Source organism: Marmota marmota, unplaced genomic scaffold, assembly GCF_001458135.2.
Source record: "Marmota marmota marmota unplaced genomic scaffold, marMar, whole genome shotgun sequence".
Taxonomy (NCBI): domain Eukaryota; kingdom Metazoa; phylum Chordata; class Mammalia; order Rodentia; family Sciuridae; genus Marmota; species Marmota marmota.
This window is the reverse complement of record NW_026000082.1, coordinates 29965052-29988562: the sequence shown is the minus strand read 5'-3', so window position 1 is coordinate 29988562 and position 23511 is coordinate 29965052. Positions and strand designations below refer to the sequence as shown.

Sequence of the window (23511 nt, the reverse complement as noted above, 5' to 3'; positions counted from 1 at the left end):
GGGGCAACGCGGCCGGGCGAGCGGGTCTGGGTCTCGGGAGGCGAGTGGCGCGCCCTAGCACTGTTGCCCCTGTCCTCCGCAGAAGTGCCCCGGGGCGGAGTGGCCTGTGACTCCCGCCTTGACGGTTCACTGTCTGTGGGGCCTGGGAGGCAAGCATCGTAATAACGACCACTAGTAATTGAGGGCTGAGTATGTGTCAGGGCCTAAGTGAACGCGCCCTCTGTCCTGTGCTCACAATAACCCTCCAAGTGGTCATTATCCTCCCCACTGGGAACCGAAGATCAGAGAGGGGAAGTAATGACTAAAGTGACCCAGTCATACCTCCATAAAGGGCGTAATCCCTACCCGTTAGGTTTAATGTGAGGGTTAACTGATTTACAAATTGCTTGCAGCGCCTGACGCACAGTGGGAGCCCAATAAATGTTAGTTTTCTTCCCAGAACACACTAGTTAAACCTGAACAGTCTAGAGAAATACCCTCAGTCAGAAAACATGCTAAGAGCTGTGGGGTTCGAACGATGTACAACATGACACAATTCTCACCCCAGGAGCTGGGGATAAACCACAGCGAATTTCTGTCTATTCCCAATATTCCCCCATCTTGCCTTTCTTGGTATTCCTATTCATTCTCTATCATTCTGTCTCTTTTAACCCTCTGGCCTTATACCTTTTGTTTGTTTCCATGTTTTATATTTATTTTGCATTCTCTGAATTTTACTTCTCTCCATTTCCCATCATTCCTTTTCTTTCCACTTTACTATTTTTCAAGTCTCTTTTTTATTAATATTCACATTTCCTTACCCCGGTGTCTCTGCATTTCTTACATATTATATTTTGCTTTACAAACTGAGGTAATGAGGGATTGAATACTCAGCTTCTCTCTATTCCCCAAACATACCCATACTTTCTGACCCCACCCCTTTAACTTCCACTGGTCCTTCTGGGAATGCTCTTTCCTCAACTTTCTATATTCCAGACTCAAGAAATGCAGTGACCAACTTTTTCTGTAAGGGAAGAGAGAGGAGATATCTTGGAATTTACAGGCCACATGGTCTCTGCCCAGCTATCCACCCTGTCATTGGGGTATGAGAGATGCCACAGAACTTCGCTATGAACACTGAAATTTGAATCTCATAGAGTTTTCCTGTTATCACAAAATAATATTCTCTTGATTGTTAAAATCATTATTAGCTTGCAAACTGTTAATACTAGGGTTATGATGGATGTGGCCCTGGGGCTGTAGTTGCCAATCCCTGATCTAGCACAATGCCACTTCCTCCCTGGAATTCATCCTTGTAATCTCTACCTGGCAGGATTTATTTCCTTCCTTGCCACTTGTAAAGCACTTACCTAAGATTCTTCCATGGCATTTAACATGGCACCTTAGCTTTTACTGTAATTTTCTTCCTGTGTACTTTAACATCTTTCCCTGCAGATGTTAAACTCCTTGAAGGTTGGGACAGTCTGTGTATTGCCTCCCAACCAACAGCGCAGGCATTCACACATACACGAATGCATGGATATTTAAGGCAGGCTTGCTTGGCAATTGTTTCCACTATGCAAGGCTTACTTCTTTCATAAGATAAGACCTCAAGAACAGGATGCTTTTTATGGGTTGATCATAACCACTGAGCCACATCCCCAGCACCACCCCCGCTTTTGTATTTTATTTAGATACAGGGTCTCACTCAGTTGCTTAGCACCTTGCTTTTGCTGAGACTGGCTTTGAACTCGTGATCTTCCTGCCTCAGTTTCCTGAGCCACTGGGATTACAGGCATACACCACTGTGCTCTGCAGAAAGATAATTTTGAGAGCTTTGTGGACAAGATGAAAGAAGGTAGGCAAATGTCAGTTCACTTAGGGGATGTAGGATAAAAAGTCCTTGAACAAAGAATGTTGATTAGCAACAGCCTGGAGACAGGGTATGTAGCTCAGTAGGTCCTATACAACATTCCTATCAGCAAATTGGTAAAAGACTAGGAAATCGTACTGTATAATTACAGGTGGCAAAGCTAAGTGGAAAAGATAGCATAATGAATAAAAAGGGTTCATATATAAAAAATTCCTTTCCCACATTTTATTCTTTCTGTACCGTGGTTTTCTCACTTTTAAAATAGGGATAAATGATAGTTCCTATTCAGAGGGTTATTGTCAGGATCAAATGAGGAAATGTATGTAAAGCCTTTTAGAAAGAGTTTAATAAATGTTAGGTATTAACTATCACTAATTATTGTTAGGATGGAATTATGGGCTAAATTCACAAGGTAACATTTAGAAGATAAAATTAATCATATTTTGGTTCAAAATATAAATTGTGAAAGTTTGAGATTGAGGAGAGACCAGGCAAGATAGCAAATTCATGGGGAAAAAACAAAACAAAACAAAAACCCTCTGAAATAAAACCAAAACTAAATCCAACCCTCTGAAATTCAGTTGACATAGTACTCTGTGAACCAACAGCACCATTCCCATGAGTGGGAGGAGTTAATATGGGGCCACAGTACATCGATGAAGGAAGGTGAGGGAATTACTACACTAGGAGCCAGGGCCAGATTGATGCCTTTTCACAGTTGTGTGATCTGTAGTTCCTTTAGGCTTTTGTTTTTCCCCTGTGAATCATGGGGATAATAATAATTATCTCAGGGGTATCATGAGTGAGTAAAGGACAGAAGAGTATCCAGCACATAGTAGGTGCTCAGCAAATTTTAGTTCTTTCCTACCTTTTCATGTGGATCTAGGAAATAGTCCTGTCTCTTAAAAGGCTTATAAGGATTAGTGACTTTTTAATTTGGAAGTACTGTGTTTAATTTTGGATGCCACACTTTAGAAAAACAAGTAAAAGAACATGGATCGATAAGCAAGACTAGAATGGTAGGAATGGAGGCTTTGAAAAGTCATAGAGAAAAATGAAAAAAGTCTCAGGTCTTTAGCCTGGAGGGGTTTGTCATTGTTGTCCTCTTCTTCTTCTTCTTCTTTTTTTTTTTTTTTTTTAGAACTGAGGATAGAACCCAGTGGTGCTTTGCCCCTGAGCTCCATCCAGCCCTCTCTTCTTTTTAAAATGTTGAGACAGCATCTCCCTAAGTTACTGAGAGCCTCTCTATGTTGCTGAGGCTGGCCTTGAACTTGTGATCCTCCTGCCTCAGCCTCTTGGATTGCTGCAATTACATGCCACCATGCATGGCCTCAATTTCTCTCTCTCTCTCTCTCTCTCTCTCTCTCTCTTTCTCTCTCTCTCTCTCTGTTAGAGGAAGATGGTGGAGACATAACAACTGTCAATGATACTGTGAGATGGATTCTTGTTAAAATTTTTAAGACAGAATCATCATCAGTGATGGTCAAGTTCCAGAAGGGCAGGTTTTGGCTTACTTGAAAAGCAACTTTCTGATAATTAGAGCAATTCCAAAAAGAAATGGGCCTGTACTGTCATGTGTAACTCATTAAAACAAAAAATAAAAATTAAAAATAAATAAATAAATGAAAAAAATGGGCCTGCTTTTCTTTTCCTTTTTTTTTTGAGTGTGTGTGTGTGTGTGTGTGTGTGTGTGTGTGTGTGAGAGAGAGTGTGGTTTTTCAGTGCTGGGGATTGAACCCAGGGGACCCAAGGACCCATGCATGCCAGGCAAGTGCTGGACCAGTGAGCCAAACCCCCAGGCTGCTTTCCAGAATGATGATCCTCTTACCATTGCAAGTGTACAATGAGAATGGATGATTTCCTTCCCATATTTAATTTTTTCTAGTATCTTTTCTCCATATTATTTTGCTTTCTATTTCCTTGATCTCATCCCCTATTCCTTTTAGGTCCTTATAAACTTTTAGCCCTACCTTGTTCCAAAGTATTTTTCTCCTCCCTTCTCCTTTTTCAATTTCTAGATTCTTTTTCTCTGGTTTCTCCCATCCCTACTCCTAGCACACACTTAGCATCGTGACTGAACTGCCTCCTTGAGCTGCAGGTGGCCCATGGCTCAAAATGTCACTGAGATGTGGGCCAAGATTGCTGTGCGAACTGGCAGAGAGGGCAAGGGAAGCAAATGGATCTCTATAGAGGGCGGAGGTCCTGCTGAGACTCTCCCATCAGGGAGGAGGGATCCAGCCTCCTAAATCTTGGGCGGTAACTCTCAGACACGTGGGGACTCCAGGGCTGAGCACAATTCCCTCAAAGGTGCTTTCTGAATCCCTTCTAGATGCCCTTATCTTTGAGATATGGCAACCATCTTGCCATATTTCCAATTTCAAGAAATTGAAAATTTCTCATACTAAATGAAGCAGACAATCAACAACAGGATGCCTTACCTCAACTCTCAACTTGGTGCGACTATCTGCACATACATCTGACACCAGTGACAATGAAGGCTGTAGAGTCTGGCTCTAGAACTTTCAACTCTCCTTTTCTTTCTCTACCAATTTCCTTCTATATCTCCTGGGTCCTCTGTCTGCATCCCTGATGCAGCTTCTCATTTCCCTCTTGTTTCTAACTGCCTAGCTTTCTCATTGCCTCATTGGGTTTACAGTTTACCCTCACGTTCCAGATGCTCAGGTGAAATGTGCCAGGGGATGGCTAGGAAGACCGACTTTCTCCCCTCCTCCAAGGGCCCCACTATGCTTCATACCGTGAGCTGGAGACTGCTGGATGCTAGGGCTCTTGGCTACAGGCAGGCCACTAGGCATGGCAGTGACAATGGCTTGCTGGTGTGGTGATGGACCTGACCGAGTCTCAGGCACACTCTTCTCCCCAGGTCCCACTTCCTTCCAGTCATCAGGGGAGCACTGCTGGGGCTGTTAGGGGCAGGACAAAGAGATTGGTCTTCTCATAAATTGCCTCTGCATTCTCACACACTACCCCCGTTTCTGTGGAGCTTGGGGCAGCCGGCAGGGCTTTAGGATTCAGTCATCTTCCTTGGAACACCCAGAGATGACTTCAACACTCAGCCTACCCAAAAACACATCAAATGGGGCTGTGGGATTGCCTGAGCTGTGGCCTCCCCAGTCGCTNTTTTTTTTTTTTTTTTTTTTTGACAAACCATGGGAACTAACTAGTTACCACTACCTAACCTCTCCAAAACTCACCATCCTAATCCAAAAATTGGAAATAGTTTCTGCCCAGAAAATCACTGTAAAGATGAAAGGAGGGGAAAACCTAAAAATAAAATGTAAGCAAATGACATAATTTGTATAGCAGTGCCTGGCACACAGCCATGATCAATCATTTCTAGATACAATTATAAATATTATTTCCATCTTAGTTTAGGTTCTCAAAGCATCCCTGGTTTACCTCTGTCATAATAATATTATTCTTGGTGGGTGATATTGCTACTTATCTGTCTTCCTTTTAAGTCATGAATCCCCAGTGGTCTGAAACTACAATGTATCTCTTTATCCTGAACCTAACATAGTGCTGGACAGCGATGGGTTTATTTACAAGAAGATAAAACATGTCTTGATCTGGAATTTCTTTCTTTCTCTCTTTCTTTTCTTTTCCTTTCCTCCCTTCCTTCCTGTACTGGGAATTTCACCCAGGGGCTCTTTACCACTGAGTTACATCCCTAACCTCCCCCCCCCTTTTTTTTTAATGTTGAGATAGGGTTTTGCTAAATTGCTGAGGTTGGCCTCAAACTTGTGATCCTCCAGCCTTAGCCCGTCAAGTAGCTTGGATTGTAAGCATGAACCACCACACCTGGCCTGATCTAAATTTCTCTCTCTTTCTCTTTTTAGACAGGGTCTTGGTAAGTGCTGAGGCTGGCCATGAACTTGCAATCCTCCTGCCTCAGCCTCCCCAGTGGCTGGAATTATAGGTGTGTGCCATCATGCCTGTCCTGATCTGGAATCTCTTTGTTTCCATGTGTTGCTAGCTTTTCTTTCTGCTATTTAACTAGGCCGTCTCTTTGAGATTAAGGAAGCTTATATTTTTTAGTAATCCCTTCAGCATCTAGCGGCTGCTCTGTATATATTAAGGATTCAGGGAATTCAGCTCAAGTGATTGATTTCCTCCCACAAATCCCTCTGTTTACTGGCACCCAGGGTAGCTCAGTGATTCTATCCCAAGTAGAAGCCACTCTCTACAGACTCCCGTGGCTGGAGACCCACAGGAGGAGCCTGTGCCATGTGAATGCCCTGGCAGTCACAGCTGGAAGCTTACACATGGATTTCACAACTAGAGGCTCACAACCAAGAAAAAGGCAACTTCCGGTCTCAAGCTAGTATTTTAAAAAGAATTCTGTGATGCTACAGGTACGCTGATTTCAAATTGAGTTAGGCGAGATACCTTCTTTTGAAAATTTTTGTCTATATGCAACTTTCCAACTGTCTCATCACAGCCCAACTGGAATTCCAAGAAGGATGCCAACAGGAATGGAAAGGAAAGAACAGAAACAAGAAGCAATACGAAGGAAAGTCACAATGGTACAGAGGGAATTTGGATGGCTCATAGATTTTAATCTGAATTGCCCTGGATGGGGGAATTAGGAAACTTGACATTGATGTGGTTTAAGGGGAATGTGTTGAGTTTGAGATGATGATGGGACCTTGGTGGAAACTGCCAGCAGACATTTGGTGATTATAAATTGTCCCAGATCCCAATTTAGGTCCTGTCTCCTAATGCTATGTCAGATAGCTCTGAGGTTACCAATCAGCAAAGATTGTTCATCAGATAAACTAACACTCAGGTATTTTGAAAAACAACTCTTGATAAGGCACCTGAGAGATACTGTAGATGCCTATTAGACCCCAGTGGCCAAAAGGACCTGCAAGTGATGGGTATTTGTGTCACTGAAAATGCAACCCATTCCCATGGACACCGTCATCCCAAGGGCTACCCATCTGAGGTGAGAGCTGGAAGTGGTCCATGTCAGGGGAGCTTAGAGCATCAGTGGTGTGTCCCACCACCTGCTGACGATGTGGTCAGAGCTTCAACTTTTCCCAGTGGAACAAGAGTTCTGGGCTAGGTGCTCATATAAATTTTCTCTAGCTCTACAACTTGATTGGGGTGGTTATAGTAGGAAGATTTAAAATTCAGGATTAACAAGATGAGAAAGGAAAGGTTAAAGAGGCAAAAGGTCTAAATCTATGGAGGACAGAGAATAAATTTAGAGATAATACATATTTGTTGTACCAAATGCTGTAGTTTGGACCTTAAACAACCCACAAAGGTCCATGTGCTGGGAGCCCTGGGAGACTTTAGGTCACTGGGGGTGTGCTGCCCCTGAAGAGGACTATGGGACCTTTGCCCCCTCATCCTCCTTTTGCTTCCTGGCCAGGAGGTGAGTAGTTTTGCTCAACTACTATGAATATGCCTTTGACACAATGTGTTGCCTGACCACAGGTCCAAAACACTGGGGCCAACCAGTCATGGCCTGGAACCTCCAAACCTGTGAGCCCAAATAAACCTTTTCTCTTTATAAGCTGATTGGGTGATTGCTACAGTGACTGAAAGCTAACACCAAAGGCTGGGAGAGGAAACCACTAGCTCCTGGCCCTCTATTCCTGCACTTCCCACCCTATTCCCTGCTCTCCCCTAACCTGTGCTGCTCATAGAAAACCAAAGGGAATCGTTTCAGGACAAATAATGCCACTATAACCCAACCTGGAAATAAAGCTCATAAAACTTAAATAAGTTCATAGATCAAAGATCCTAAGGTATTTTAGAGAATGAATAGGTATTTTTGAGGTTAATTAAAAAAGAAAACACATGGTTTAACTTACCCTGGGTAAAAAAAAAAATCCTTTTAATAGAGTATTGCAATAATTTTATAACCCTTTTCCTGATTCCAGTTTCTTTCTGCTATAATTCATCCTATGAATAGAGTGCAAATTAATCTTTCCTAGTGCTCAGATCTGACCCCTGACTGAACGCCACCAAGGACTCTCCTATCTATAGTTGTCCCAAGCCCCTGGCATTCAAGATCTCTTTTCAATATAAACTAACCTTTTTATTCTTATTATTTCTTTGACCCAAGCAATCTTTGCCATTCACTGTGCTGTGCCCTATCCCCTGTACAGTTAGTCCCTTTTCTCATAAACCAAATTTTTGTCATTCTTCCTTGATGCATATAGCCAATGGGACTCTTCCATTTTTTGAACTGCCACTAAAGTTTTTCAGATTAACACTGTCTTCTGAGATGCAATGTGCCCAGCAGTAAATGTGAGTTCTATAATCAATATGCTTGGGTTTGAATACCAACTCTGTTGCTTACCATCTGTGTGATGCTGGGTAAATGACTTGACCTCTCTGTACCCTTTTGCCATCATCTTTAAAATGGAGGTAAGCATGATATCTATCTTGTAGTTATTTCAATAAATGACTAATCTTAGTAAGCAAGATTTATGGAACTCATTTGTTTCTTCCAAAATAACTTGAATTTAGAAGATGCTTAGTCAGCACTACTGAGTGAATGAGTATGTTGGGACTTGTTCTCTTTAGAGCCAGTCCATGGGTGAGATGGATATCATCCCACAGGCCACACGGTCTCACCAACAGTCTAGCTGGCTGAACCCTGTACCCAGCCAGCTTATCCTGACCTTCCTGTACCCACCCACCCTGATTCCCTCATTGTGCCATAAGACTTCCTGTCCCATCATGTCTGTTGGGCCTCAGTCTTAGTGCCTCCACCTGTGGGGATGCCTGCCTTCTGCTTTTAGAGAATGAATAGGTATTTTCACATCAGTGATCTCAGGTTTAAGGGGCTTTGGCTGGGCCTCAGTTCCTGTTTTCTCTCTGTTTGCCTTAACCTCAGTTACAGGTATTTCCCTAGAGTTCCTGAATGCTTTGTTTGATTCATTTGTAATAGGTACTCTCCTATATACATATTTCACTGATTAAAAAAATTGATTAATCCCCTCCATTTTAGCATCTTTGGAATTGGGCTGCTGCGTATTACAGCAGATGCTAGTTTCTTTCTTAAGAGTTAGTAAAATAACTTACATCTTACAATTAAGAGATGTCTTAGATTAAATGAAATGGGAATACTTTTATTATTTTGTGTGTAGATGTCCTGTTGCTCCAAGTAGACTATATGCTTTTTGAGTCAAAGGTTTTTGAGTCTTATCTTTTAATCCAAAAGATGTGCTCTAATTAAAGCAGTGCTTCTTTTACCCTCTGCTTTGTCTAACATAATGGCAAGTTTGTAGGTGATCAGCAAATGTCTTCTGATGATCACGACAAGATCAATTCACTTTCTCCCTCTTCCTTTCCCTCCCTGTTCAATTTGGGGGCAGTGAGGCCACAATACCAGAAGTCATGTCCTCCCCTCCAGCTAGGATGGGTATATCAGTTTGTGAAATATTAATGTACAAAAATCTCTCCAGACCTTTCTTCTTATTTCTTCCTAAAGACCAATAGCTTCTCCCCAGCTCCCACTCCCTCGCTGCCAGAAAGCTCATTGCTTCTAAGAAACACGGGTCGTTTCTGGGGGATCTCAACCACAGCTTTGCAAAGCCTGATCAATCCTTTGTGTTATGGAGCAGGGGAGAGGCGGGCTGAGGGCTTTTGCAAATTAGGACCTCGCTCAAAGGAGAGACTGCTTTGAAGCATCGCTCAACTTCCTGGCTGGTGCTCTAACCTGAATTGCCTCCTTAGAATCTGAAGAGGCCAATTCACTGCTTCCAAACCAGTGTGTTGATACTAACAAGAGGATTAAGATCTCACGGGCAGGAGGGCTGACTGAGGGGTCACTGGCACACTCCCTTGACTGCATCCACTGCCAAAATTTATCAATAATAGTTCTCTATTGATCTCAAGGCTTCACATATGTAGGGAACAGCTCACTGTCTTAGAAATACTGCGAGCACCCTGCTTACGGGTGGTGAGTCTGCCTACAGCCTTATTTTTCTGAGAGTCCAGTAAACTGACTTCCATTGGAGGATGCCTGTGGGAGAGAAATGGTGTATCTTTTTACCAACCACTACTTTTCAAGATTTAAAAAGTTAAGTGAAGATATACTTTCAACCATTCAGTCAGTCAGCATTTACTAAGCACCTACTACAGAGGAAGCACTATGCTTGAGCTGGATAAAACATGGTCCCTAGATTAGATTACAGTCTAGTAAAAGAGGCAGATGGTAGACAGAGACTTTCGGCATCATTTGGTAAATGTTGTGACAGGATAAGCACAGAATAATAAGAACATGGAAAAGAGGATTTGGCTTTGGAAGGAGGGCAGAGAAGGCTTCCCTCAGGAAGTGCTTAATATGGCTCAGAGTTAGAAATTTCACAAAAGGAACAGCACATGGGGAGACCTGGAGGGATAGGTACTGTGGTGTATTAAGGGACCCACAGAGTGCTCTGTACAGTAGTCTCAGCCCAGGGTGTCTGTAGGAGGGAGCCAGATGAGGAGGCACTTTTAGGTTGGGTCTAAGTTGTGCACCATGTTCAAGAGGTTGCTCTGCTCCAAAGAAGTCTCATGTGACCAGGCTTCAGGAGGTGACTGAGACTGAAGCTAACTAGAGGTCAGAGCTCCACACACACATGAAAAGATGAGGTCACTTTTTAAAATTTATTTATTTGTTTATTTATTCATTCTGGAGATTTAACCAGGGGCACTTTACCACTGAGCTACATCCCTAGCCCTTTTTGTTTTTCATTTTGAGACAGGGTCTCATTAAGTTGCTTAGGGCCTCGCTAAGTTGCTGATGCTGCTCTTGAACTTGTAATTCTCCTGTCTCAGCCTCCTGAGCCCCTGGAATTGCACAACTATATCCGGCAAGGGTGCTCTTTTTAGAAAGACCTAAAACAATTCTACATGAATTTTCTGTGATGCATTCCCTCCAGGCTTAGGGTCAGGAGAGGTTTGAGAGGGGAAGGAGAACTAGGGGGAGTTTCCCTGTCAGAGGAAACTAGGTCATAAAAACAGACGTGTAGGGCATTCTGTCACATTCTGCGCAGCCTTAATGTCTTTGGGTCTGCTTGGCAGCATCTGGCAAAACCACCAGATACTCTTGTGTGGGCAGGATTCCTTGCTGAGTGGCTTGGAGAATTAAAAAAGAAACTGTTTTCTGCATCTCTGCCCCTGCCCTCCCTTGGCAGAGGGACAGCACTACAGGGAAGTGAGTACAGGCATGGGTTTTAGAGTCAGGTAGATCTGGGTTGGGTTTGGTTCTGCCACCTATGATCTTAGAGAAACTGCCTAAGCCTCTCTGCATCTTGACTTCCTGTCCTGTAAATGATGATACATAGCATCTAGGGTAATTGTTAGTATCAAACAGAATATTTTGAACCACAAAAACGTTTGCTGCCTTTGCTCAATGACTGGTACTCAGAAGATGCTCAGTTAATGATGACATTTTTAAAATACCATTGCTTTGAAATTCTCAGTTTTCATAATTTGAATCTCATTTATTCCTAATAAGAAGCCTCTGAGGCAATTGAGCAGTGTCCCCATTTTACAACCAAGAACTGAGAGTAATTTCCAAATGACTTCCACAATGCAGAAGGCTGAGGGGAAGTTGACTTCATTTGACAAATGAGGCCCAGTGGCTTGCCTACAGCAAAAGCTCCAAATGCTTATGATTGAGTGAATAGCTGTTAACAAGCACAAACGAATATAGCAAGCCCAGGAATATGAACTGTGGCTGCTGAGAACTTCGGAGGGAGTCTTGGACGGATGGACAATGAAAAGGATGTGTTCTGGCAGAAGGTAGGAGGCAAAAGGAATATGTCTGGTCAGGTCAGTCACAAAGGGGTGGGAGTGGGAGAAGAGACAAGACCTATTTGCTTGAAACAGAGGGTCTATGTGAGGAAGCCATAGCAATCAAGTGGTGTGTCGTGGGTCTTGAAGGTCCCACCCAGGTCAGAGAGTCGTCCATCAGCACTCATCAACATGCCGCTTTGTGGGCCCTTATAGAGACTCGACAATCCAACTGGCCAGGTAGGAAATACAGACACAGTGAAGGTCTCTAAACAGGAAAGAAACAATGCAGCTGTTTAGGAAGATAATTCTAGCAGCTTAGAAGGATGTCCTGGAGATCAGTTAAGCCTCATCAAGTCAGCTGGCCTTGCGCAAAGCAGGAAGCCAGTACAGAGGATGCATCATCAGAACCTGGTGATCAACTGGTGATAAGGTAAGGGTAGGAACAGGAAGGGAAAGAGAAGAGCGTTTTCTGTGTTGGTCATTTTCGCAGGCGTCTCATTCATTGATACAGACTAAGGAAAATGTGACCTCCTTTGTTTTATACATGAGGAAACTGAGGTTTAGAAACTTGATCATTAAACCAGTAAGTGATGAAACTGGGATCTGAAGCCAGGTCTAAGTCTGAAGCCCCTGCTTTTCCTGCTAGAACATTCTGCCTCCCTGGTGAAGGAAGTGGGCTTAGGAAGACCTTGGGGTTGTGGAAAGTGGTCAGGAATCTGGGAAAGGGGAACTCTCCATAGGGGAAGACTTCAGAAGTTTTGTTTTTGTTTGTTCATGAATTCTTAGGGAAAAAATGGTATAAAGTGGGATGAAATCAAAGTAGGAATACCCTAGAGAAGCTGGAAATCTCTGGGGAGAGGGCATGAGAGCAGGGATGGACGCATATTGAGAAGCTATTGGCAGACAGGTGGCAGGTATCTGAGGGGTGGGAACAGATAAGTTCCTTTAAGAGTTAAAAATAAACACAGGGGGCACAGGACTGAGGAGACCCACAGCTAATGGCAGCAGGCAAGGGAAAAGGAAAGACAGGTCCTACCTCCACGCATAGATGGTCATGTATGTATGTGTCCACTTTGGGTTCAGGTGCTTCTCAGGGCCAGCTGAGACAATCCTCCTTCTGTTTCACGTGAAACAGACTCATTTTTAAAAGCATGACCCAAATTTTCATACCCCCTATTAAAATTTCAGCTCTTATTCAGTTATGTAACTCCTGTAGTGCTTAGAATAATGTTTGGCACATAATAGTTGCTAAATCAACAAGAGATAGAGTAGAATCATTTGGGAATGGCAGTTAATTATTCTTTCTGAACTAGATCTTCATTTATGCAATGGAATGATCACCGTTATGATTAAATGAGATAGATAGGTAAATAGTTAGTACAATACCTAGAGCATGGTTGTTCACTAACTAGAAATTATTATTATTAGCTGGTAGCGACCAGGGAAGTAGTATAATAGAAGCCTTAGGTAAAGAATTTTAGGAAAGAAGGAAAGCTGAACAATTCCAAGGCCTTTTGTGTATCACAGTGGGCTCTCTCTCCTCTGTCTCTCTCATACACACACACACACACACACACACACACACACACACACACACACAGAGACACACACAGAGAAATATGCATACATATATATGCAGTGAATGATGTTAAGCAAAATATAAAACTCCTCTACTGCTAACCTATATCTTCTGGATTTTCCCCCTGAATAGTAAGAAGAGATTCTTCATCATTTAAATGTGATTCTACAGTAGATAGTTGAAGTGACCTGCATGGCTAGTTCCATGATTTTAGTGTTAGAATTGGTGGGAATTTTGATTTCCAGAGACAACAGGCTCACCTGCATGCACTGCTGTTAGCTGGATTCTGAAAGTAAAAGTGTGTTTACCCCATCGTTTGGTGGCTGCTTTGGAAGGGAAATGTGGTATCCGAGAATCCAAAAATCAGCAAGCATCACATTGTCCAGTCTATTACAGATGGAAATCTCTGCACCCTGACACAGAATACCCTCTGTGATTAAACAAAGCAGCTATGTGGCAGGCCTGCCCAACAGAGAATTCTCTCTTCAGTGTCCTGAGGCGGGTTGAGGCTATGGAACAAAGGCCTGGCATCTGGAAGCAGGACTGGGTGAAAAGGACCCCAGATTTTCAATGACCCAACAGCTCCCTTTTATCACAGCGTCCCCCTCCCGGTCAGCAACTTTCTCCTCACCTTTGGGCTGAGTGTGCACCCAAAGCCTGGAGCTTATCCTCTACAATGAGGACTCCAAGAACCAAGCTAGAGCTGTGGCCCAACTCCTTTAGGACTCCCTGGAGGCCAGGCCCATGAGACCCTTGCTGCCTGCTCCTCTTCTGCCCTCTGTGGTCCAGTCCTCCTATCACTGAGAAGGGCAAGACCAGACCATTGCCTTCCCCTCCAAAGTGCAACCTCAGGCTCCCTTCCTCCCTGTACTCCCCTCCCCCACCCCGCCCCCTTTCAGGGCATAAGGGACCTTTTCTATTTGCAGAGCCTAAAGAAGCTGGTTGCCAAGGTGACAGGAGCAGGAACAGCAGGGAGCTTGCCATGGGGGAGGAGCTTTGCCCCCAAACAGCTGTCAGTGGGAGCAGTCCCAGCTGGGATGGAGAGTTTGCCTCTCGGGGAGGAAACACCCCAGGAGAACACAGGCACCCCTCCAGGGTCTCCACTGGCTACGTTCCCTGGGGGCTGCCTGCTAGCTGCCCCCAAAACGCTCAAATAGCAAACAAAACACACACACCCTCTGCCTCACATGCAAGAGCACACTCCTCCCTCAGATCTTTCCCTCCCTTGGCTCATTCACGGTGGGTCCTCTGGGTAGGAGGCCAGAAGTCACCTCTGCCTGGGGAACTGTGAAGCCCAAGACAGGTGCTGCTTCACGCTGTCCCCAGCAGGCCATACGAATTATTTTAGTCTTTTTGTTCTGGAGGCCCTCAGAGGATCCAAGCTTCCTAAGCCTCCCCCAGCTGCTTTCCGTTTGGGAGGTGAGAGAGGGGAGTGGAACCAAGGGCTTGTAGAGAGGAGGGGTGGCCAGAATAGGAGAGGCCGGTGGGAGGCAGGAGCAGGGCAAAGCCCACTGATCTGCGTCTCTGGGGAGAGGGTCTTTGTAGTAAGCACTCAGTTCACAGCTGCTCCACGGAGAGTGCCATGGGGCCCTGGCCTCTGTACTGTGTCGGGCACACACTGTTAGTCTCAAGCCACACCTAGGCTCCCGGATCACAAGACTGTTTGTTTCTCACTGATGCTTACAGGGCTTAAGAAGAGAGAGCCTGTCACCAGCTCTGCAAAGTCCAGACAGTCTTAGAACGCCTAGACTCTTTGAGCTTTGGGTCAGGATCAGGCAAGGCCAAGAAGGCCCCAAAGCAATATAAGAACGAAGGGGCAACCTGGCTTGATTAAGGACAGAAGCTGACTCTGCCAGATATGGAGTTAGGTCTCAACTCTACCATTTACTACTTAGGTGACTTTAAGAACTTAGAATATACTAAGTTCTTCTGAGCCTCAGTTTTCTTATCTATAAAATGGATAAATACCTACCTTAAGGGTTTTTTTTTTTTTTTTTTTTTTTTTAAGATTTAAATGCCTAGCAGATTAACAGATGAGGGACTTTCCCTAAGTGCTGGTCCCTTTCTATCTAATTTCCTTGAGAACCCAGAGATGTCTAGCAGGAGGAAGAACCCAAGAACTGTTCTTTCTTTTGAAAAGTTGTTAGACTTTGGGGGGATTGCTTAGGTTTAGAGAGAAGCCATATGTTGGACTGGGCAGGAATGGGGTTCTCAGGGAGTCCTGAGTCCTGGTATTGTTCAAGGGTCTGTGGGTCGAGTGAGAATGTAGAAGAAACGCAGCTTCCAAGTTCTAGCTGGAATCCAAGCTGCTGTCAGCACATTGTAAGATCCCCTTGAGTTTCACCATTCTGAGCCTCAGTTTCTTTTCCCATAAAAGGAAGAGGCTGGAGTCTCTGGGGAAAGCCATGTCAGCCACTGAGAAACTTTGGGAGCCACGGCGCTTCAGCAGGGCAGTGTCTTCCTCACTCAGCAGTGGCCACTTGGAGGTAGCAACTGGCCCTTTGTCCCAGGTGGTTTCTGGAGTCTCAAAAAATGAATAAATTTATTTCAGCCCAGTTTTTTCCAACTCAGGGTCATGCTCTCTATGTGCTTCCCTCTGTCTGTCTGGGATACCTTTCCTCGCTTCATCTGCTGGGTCACTGCTCATGCTTTCAGGAGATGGCACCTCTGACCATTGTGCCTGGCAGTGAGGTGATCATCTGTGGTCCACGGTACCTAATAGGATTATGAAATTGAATGGATTTGTTTATATATCTGGTTTCTTCCCTTTGCCTGCCCGCTCCTTTAGGTAAGAAGTCATATTGTGAGCTGGGCACAGTAGCTGTAATGCAGCGGTATACCAGGGAGGCTGAGGCAGGAGGATCACAAGTTTGAGGCCATTCTCAGCAACGTAGTGAGACCCCGTCTCAAAAAATAAAAAGGGCTGGGATATGGCTCCATGGTATACTGCTTGCCTAGCATATGTGAGGTCCTGGGTTCAATCTCCAGAACTGTGTGTGTACGTGTGCGTGAGCGCGCGCACACACACACACACACACACACACACACACATGCTTAGATGATCTTGGTTTTAATTTAGAGTAAACAAATAGAGGGTTTTCAATAAAAAAAGATGCAAGTTACATTGAATGGTAAAATGGCCTGGATGAGGGCAGAGGGTTAGTGGTTTTCTCAGGTATATGACCAGAGTCTTTCTTTAATACCAAGCCATATTGCCCGCCACTCTATTTATTTCCCTAGACCGATAAAGTCTGGCTTCTAGGACTTTTGGCAGATTTTTCCCATTAAAGATTGCCTATAATAGGCAGTGCTGGGAACATTTAGCAAGCAGGGAAAGGAGTCTAGCCAGGGAACACTGATTCATTCCCTTTGCAGAATTTGCTGTTTTTTTCTTTCTTTTTTTAATCTCCTCGATCTATTCTCGAGTGTCACCCTTACTGGCAAGCCTTTCTCAGCTCCTCTCTACAAGGCTGGCCCACTCTTGCTCCTACAGTGGCTGGAGCTTACAGCCTGTCTGTACCTGTCAGTCTCCCCACCTAGACTGTGCCCTTCTTGCTCTCATTGATCCCTGCACACCCAGATGTGTGGCAATGTGACTGGCAAACACCAGTAAACAAACATCTGCTGAATGATGAGAAGACAAATGCTCTACTCCCCACTCCCTGCGTGGCTCCTCCGTGCTTCTGGCTAGCCCCAATTCTTTTCACTGAGTCACAGGGAATTTGAAAATTGTCCACCTGCCAACCTCTGCTCACTCAAGGTTAAGAGATATGATAGTGTACTCCAAGATCCACTGTGAAGAACTCATTTATTCCTACACATCTGGCTTCCTTTCTTAAAGTTAGAAACAGAAATCAAACTAGAAAGTTGAAACAGAATCAGGAGCTGATGAACACCTCAAGATTGGAAGAGGGGAGAGAGACACACAGCTGGTCCATGGGGAAAACGAAGGTTTCAAAGATTCCTCCTGACTCACAGCCTGGTCTGGATTCTGTTCCTGGAGCCCTTACCTGGTGCAATGAGGGGGTGGGCAGCCACAGCAGGAACAGTTCGGCTGAGCCCAGCCCGGCCCTCCACGCTCCCTGGCAGGCTGCCATTGCCATCTCCTTTCTTGAGTGGCTCCACCACACTGTCAGTTACGCCAGGCTTGGCACCTGCAGGGGAACCCTGAGCAGTGTTCCTGCCCTGTGATGGGGTAGGCAGAGGCTGGCTACTGCCAGGTGTGGGTTTCAGGGCCAAGCTGGGCAGGACAGGCTGAGTGGGGTTAGGGCCCGAGGCTGCTGCAGCTGGTGTCTGCTGTGTTCGGAGGGTCAGGTTCTGTACCTGGAAAAGAGGGGTCTTTGGGAGTCCAGAGAAAGTGGGCAGGAGAAATGCTAGCACAACCAAGATAGAGGACTTAGGGATGGATCCAGCAGTGGCTGAACAGGATAGTGGGTTATAAAATTAGACAGAAAAAGAAAGAGTTAGGGCTGAAAGAGGAATCAGAAGCAAGTGAAATTCTAGAAAGAATAAGAAAGATCACTACCCGACTGGATCCACCAGCAAAAGTAACTGAGTTCTCAGAAGCGACTGCTCCCCGGCTGGGGCAGGCGGGGTCAGGGAGGCCAGGCTCTTCCCCCGGTTAGCCTCCCTCCTCCCCAAACTAACAGGGTTGGATGCATACCACTGGAAATAATTCCCAGATATAGTGAGCATGGGGCTTCCCACACTGGAAAAGGCCAGGGCAAAAATGAAAGTTAACTGGCCAGGAAAGCCACTAACAAAGCATTATCTTGTCCTCAAAATAAGGTGAACTCCAGGCCTTTGCAGAAACGGGCAGCATGTTTACTCAGCCTGGTTCCTGGCGCCCTCTGCTGGATACATGGAAGCTGTGCCAGACTTTGATAACTGCTACCCAATCCTAGGCTCCCATCCCCATTCTGGAGATGGGGTAGAGAAATGGGAGCTGGAAGGACTCCTCCTTCCCCAGCAGCTCCTAGAATCTCCACCGCCATAAGAATATCCATGTGCTGCCAGCAGAAAGCAGGAACCCAGGATTCATCTTCTCCCTCTCTGTGCCATTTCCCCTGAATCCTGGCAGAGCTGGCACATGTAATCAGAATGGGATTTTCCCCTTGCAAAGCAGCAATAAGCAAGTTATCCCGAGGAGTGTTGTGGGTGTATTAAACCCTCAGCATGCTGCCCTCTGAACCCTATCTGTACTTGAGGGAAAAACCGCCAAGAGGGGCCGAGGCTGTCTAGACAGGAACTGAAGAGCTGGTCTGGGAGCAGTGGGCTGTCCGGTCTCCACTTGCTTCCTTAGAAGAGTCCAGCCTTTCCAGAGACTCAGAGCTCCTCCAGGGCTGCCCATCCCCAGTGTCCTACCCCTGTAAAGTGCTGCCCTCCCCCCTGCCCTCCCACAAACATGGGATCCTCACCTGGGCGGGGGTGGGGGGCCGGGCGGGGGAGCCAGTGCCGAGCTCAGGCTGCACAGTAGCGACGGTGGCCGTGGGCGTGAAGATGAGCTGAGGGGACAAAGGAACAGTGCCGCCTAGGCTCCTAGCTACCTGCACCAGGTTACCTGGCTGGGCCTGGAATCACAGGAAACGAGGCGCCTTTTACCTGCCCCATGTGGGTTCAGCCACAGGGCAGAACACTGTAGCCAGGGAGCAGAGATGGGGTTGGCTAGGAAGTAGAAATAAGGAAGCAGGTAAGGGCAGGGGTCCCAAGGACCACCTGAAAGTTTCAAGAGGCTTATAGTGTGCTGACCCATGCTGGGCAGTGACAGGATGGAGCAGGAGAGCTGCTCTGGGACTTCAGAACACTGTGAGGGGCTCATTCTAGGTGGGTGGGTGGGAGGACACCCTGAACTCACTGTCTCCTCAGCATCCTGGCCAACAGGGACCTTAGACAGGTGCCCAAGGACTATTTTCTGGGTCTAATTCAACCCTAACCCAACGGCTGAATCAGATCAAAATTCTCCTCCAGAAGGGACCAAATCAGACATATGCTTTTGGTCATTTTAAAGTCAAATTTGGAGGAAGGGGCCTAGGAGCAGCAATAGCAGAGGAAGTAGACAACCTGGAGCTGTACTGTGTCTGAATCTCATCTGGAAGGGCACAGGTTACTTGCCATTCCCAGCTGGCACCTCGCCCCGTGTGAGTCTAGACTGCACCAGTGTGGACAGGCTGCGGTGCTGTCAGGGCTTTCCCCTCAGCTCCGTGGCCACACTTCCAGGCTCACTCCTCTATATGTGTATGTCCTGCTTTTGGAGAGCAGCAGGCAGGCATCGGGGTCCTAGTGGGGGCACTGAGTGGGACATGGGGGTGAGTGAAGTGGAGGCAAGGGCAGGTTTGGGAGGTATCAATGTGTGGCTGTCAGTTTGCTAGGGAAGTGAAAGTCAATTTGATGTTGTGTGTCTAAGAGGCCTTGCTGGAGAATGGAGATGAACCTCAAACGAGGAACTCAGAGCCCAGGACAGGCGTATGGGAGCAAGACCTAAAAAACTCCAGCTGCCAAGTTCTGGCCACAAGAGCAAAGGGAGGGGCAGGACTGCACTATTCTCAGGATGGTGTGCCAAGGGGCTGATGAGAAAACTCTTCAGCATGGGAAATGTGAGGTATAACTCAGATGGGAGCTCAACACGGGCTGAATGTTAGTTACTGCCTGCTAGGGAGAATGCTGTCATTGTCCCAGGGAATTCTCTGGGGGGCAGCAGCAGTAAGCATCAGGCCCTAAAGCTGCACCTCTCTGCTCTCCAGTGTACCTTTGGACCCTGAGCTAGAGGTGGTCAGTCCACTCAAGAACTGTCAGAGTAGGGGAAGATTCCATTTTGGGAAAGTACCTGTGTGTATGCTCATCTTAAGTCTGAGTGTGGAGGATCGGCTGGGCATGGGCCCCTGCACACTCTACCCTAATTAGTTCTCAGGAACAGTTTCTGATAAGAAGGAGATGATTTTATTTGCTGTAGGACAGGGAAGGGAAGTATTATGGGTAACTTCTTCTCAGCCTGGAACCCCACCCTTCCTTGAGTCATGGAGTCCACACCACATTCCCACTCAGCCTTCCAGGCCACCCTTTTTCATTCTATCCCCTTCCTCTTGCCCCTGTCCCACAGTACTTCTTCCCCCTTTTCTTGTCTCCTCATTTTTCTAGTCTTCCAGCTCCCAAACTCTCAGCCTGTGTCTTCCTGGCCCCAAATCTATGGCTCAAGCCAGGGGTACTCACCATCTGTGCCCTGAGATACATCTGTGCTTGGCTGGCGGTGAGGGCTGGAGAAGATGTGTTGCCCAGGAGCACGGCCTGCTGGGCAAGGCCTGAGGCTGTGGCTGAGTTGACACTCTGAGCCCGGTTGATGAGCTGGGCTGCTGCTGGGGAGGTTGCCAGATTGATCTGATGAAAGAGACACGTGCAGTAGGGAACAGGAGGCTCTGACGTGAACTATGTTCCCTCATTCATTTCTTGCTCTCCCTCTCTTCTGTTCCTTGGTTTATGTAGCCTCCTTTAGAACCTCTGGTCCTTGGGTCAAGGAGTTTCACCTAGAACTTCCCCATCTCCGGCCTAGGTACAGAGGTTAAGGGAGGACTCAGCATTCAAAGGGGGAGCTAGCAACAGAGCCTTGACACCAGAAAGATGACAGAGCATTGATATAAGGCTTAGAGAGAAGTATGCACTTTTCTTTCCCCTGGCAAGAGCAATAGACTCCAGATATGATCCTGCACAGCTAAGGATTCACTAAGGATCGCTGGGTCCAGGAACTCGTGAGCATCTTAGGTAAGAAGGAAGGAGTTGGTCCAGAGCTATGGGTGCTGTGTGCTGCTCCCAAGTTCTACTCACCGAAGGTGACTGGGCCGGGGCCTGTGCAGACGCACTGCTGCCAGAAGTGCTCCCTTGTCTGCTGGCCATTAGGCTCGCCTGGAAAAGAACAGACTCTTGCTACTAGTGTCCCAGCACCCCACCCCCACTCATTTTTGAGCTCTCATCTTCCAGGGACAGTGGTAAGGACAGCAACCCTGGGAGCCCAACCCCATCATGTGGCCTTGAGAAAGGGCCCAAGGGCCCAGTCTCCCCTTTCATAGGGGGGGGGATAATGACCATACCCAGCTGAAAGGTTGCTGGGAGGACTGAACAAGAGAGCACAGATACTAAGCACTCTGTCAGCCATTGCTGCTGCCCGTTTCTGCAGCTCTCTCCAGGCCTCCACCACACCCATGCAGCTCACTGCGCCATGCGGAGAGTGTCGATACTCTGTCTCACGCATCAAAAGCTCCCCTCTGCCTCTCCTCTTTGTCATCTTTCAAGCATCAGTTTTGATGTTATTCCAGTAGGCAGACCTTCCCTGACTACCCAATGTAGGGTCATCTTCCTTGTCCTTCAGTGACAGTATCTATTCTTTTCTGTCATAGTACATACCACAACTGAGATATTTAAATAGCTTCTTTTCTTGACTATTTTGGTTCCTATATACTTGCTAACTCCCTACTCCAAGCTCCAAGAAGACAGGGTCCACAGCATACCCAGTGCCTGACATGAACTTTGCATAAAACATTCTTTCAGATGGATGGATGGATGGGTAGGTGGGTGGATGGCTGGATGGGTGGATGAGTGGGTGGATGGACAGATGGATGGATGGGCGGATGGGTGGATGGACGGATGGATGATGGATAAGTGGATGGAAGGATGGATGGGTGGATGGATGGATGAGTGGATGGATAATGGATGACCGTGTTCTTCTCAACTACTGGGATCAGAGGGAAACAGACAGAAAGTGAGTCTGGCACACCCTTCTCCTGTGAGTGCCTCATTGGAGTTATGGTCCCTTTCCCAGCAGCACAGTGATGTGGTTGAGGAAGTGGCTCTCCTAACACTTCTCTATGGGACAACCTGTGAGAATTCCAGCTGCTCCACTCACTAGCTGGGCTCTCTCTGTTCCTCATCTGCCAAAAGGAAATGATGGCAAGTCCTCACTAGGACTCTGTGGACTGGCAAGAGGAGACAGGGGAAGCATTGGCAGTACCCACTTCTTCTTCCTCTTGCTCGCACAGTCTGGACACCCCATGAGCCTCATCCCCGCTGCCAGGCTCCTCACCTGCTGTACTGCCGCCAGGCTCTGGAGCTGGGCACTGCTGAGGTGCTGCTGCTGCAGGGCGGCTGTCTGCAGCATGAGGTGCTGCTGCTGGGCGGCGTACATCTGCTGCAGGTACTGAGCCGCAGTGCTGGGCTGCCTGTGCAGGGCCTGCTGGATCACCTGGGAGGCAGGGAGAGTGGGAGCTGGAGATGTCAGCTGGCTGCATGGCACACCCTTACTGCAGCCATGCCTTGTCAACCCAGCTTTCCTCAGCTGCTCGGGGAACCCCAGGATCTGTGACCATTACCACAACCCACTGCCCTCTCCAGAGCCTCTGACTCAAGAGACATCTGTTAGAAGAGTTTTCTGTCTATTTTTGCTATCTTGATTAGTCTCCAGCTCCTCCCTGATGGGCCTGCTCCTGCATCAGTGCTGTGAGGAGAGTCGCAGCAGCATGCCACTGCTCTAACCGGCTCTCCCAGAGTCAGAAGCCTCCCATGCCAGGCTTGCCAGGTACTGTCTCCCCCAAGCACTCTGCAGCCTCAGATGAAGGTGAAGCAAATGAGGGCAGAATGAAGAGAGGTTCTGGGAAGAAGAGCTGTATCAGAGGGGCCAGGTTCAGCAGAAGCAGCCAAACTGAGACTCATGCAAAGGCAACTGCTTTTGCAGAGGCTACAAGGTTGAATGGGTGCTACTCCCCAGGTTTGACACACAATGCTCAGAGGATCCTATCAGTCCTGAGAAGGTGGCCTTGCAGCATGCTGGGCCACAGGAATGACACATTCCCCTTTTCTTCTTTCCCTCCCTCGCCTCTTTTCTCCTCTGCTCCCTCTTTTTAGCGACTATCTCCCATTCTGTGGCCTTACTGCTTACTCCCTCCTTCCTGATTGGTTGAACAGCAGCCTCTAGGAAATGATAAAGGGCTATTGTTTGATCCTCCCCCACTCCCAGGAACAAAGAGAGCTGGATGCTACGCAGCAGGCTTCAGGCCCTCTGTCTTCTTCTTAGGAGGCCCAGAGACATTTATTCTCTCTCCTACCTTTGCTTCCCAGCTGGTACCCAGCAATAGTGCTCCCTGGGTTCTGGCCTACTCCCTGCCCTCAGCTCTGTGGGATCCTTGTCTATAGGGCTGCTCCTGACCCCAGGCCCTGCTAAGGGCGAAAGCTCTGGGCTCAGACTTGGGTTTCTTGAGAACAGGCTGATATCACAGATCCTCTGTGGGCTCTGGTGTCTCCCTAGAAACCCCAACCCCAACTCTTGCACATATTT

General features: G+C 46.8%; 1 protein-coding gene across 4 annotated transcripts in view; it reads right to left on the bottom strand.

Annotated features, from left to right (window-relative positions):
- Phc2 (polyhomeotic homolog 2) overlaps nucleotides 1-23511 on the bottom strand; it is a 104206-nt gene that overhangs the window by 26202 nt on the left and 54493 nt on the right. For 2 of the 4 annotated variants that reach the window (XM_048815801.1, XM_048815800.1), the window contains exons 4-8: nucleotides 22264-22422; nucleotides 21012-21089; nucleotides 20403-20567; nucleotides 18614-18766; nucleotides 17207-17519 (exon numbers count right to left, since the gene is read on the bottom strand). In XM_048815801.1, coding sequence (XP_048671758.1) covers nucleotides 17207-17519; nucleotides 18614-18766; nucleotides 20403-20567; nucleotides 21012-21089; nucleotides 22264-22422 — 868 coding nt within the window. The remainder of the gene's footprint in view (nucleotides 1-17206; nucleotides 17520-18613; nucleotides 18767-20402; nucleotides 20568-21011; nucleotides 21090-22263; nucleotides 22423-23511) is intronic. The other 2 variants (XM_048815802.1, XM_048815803.1) reach the window with 2 other exon arrangements.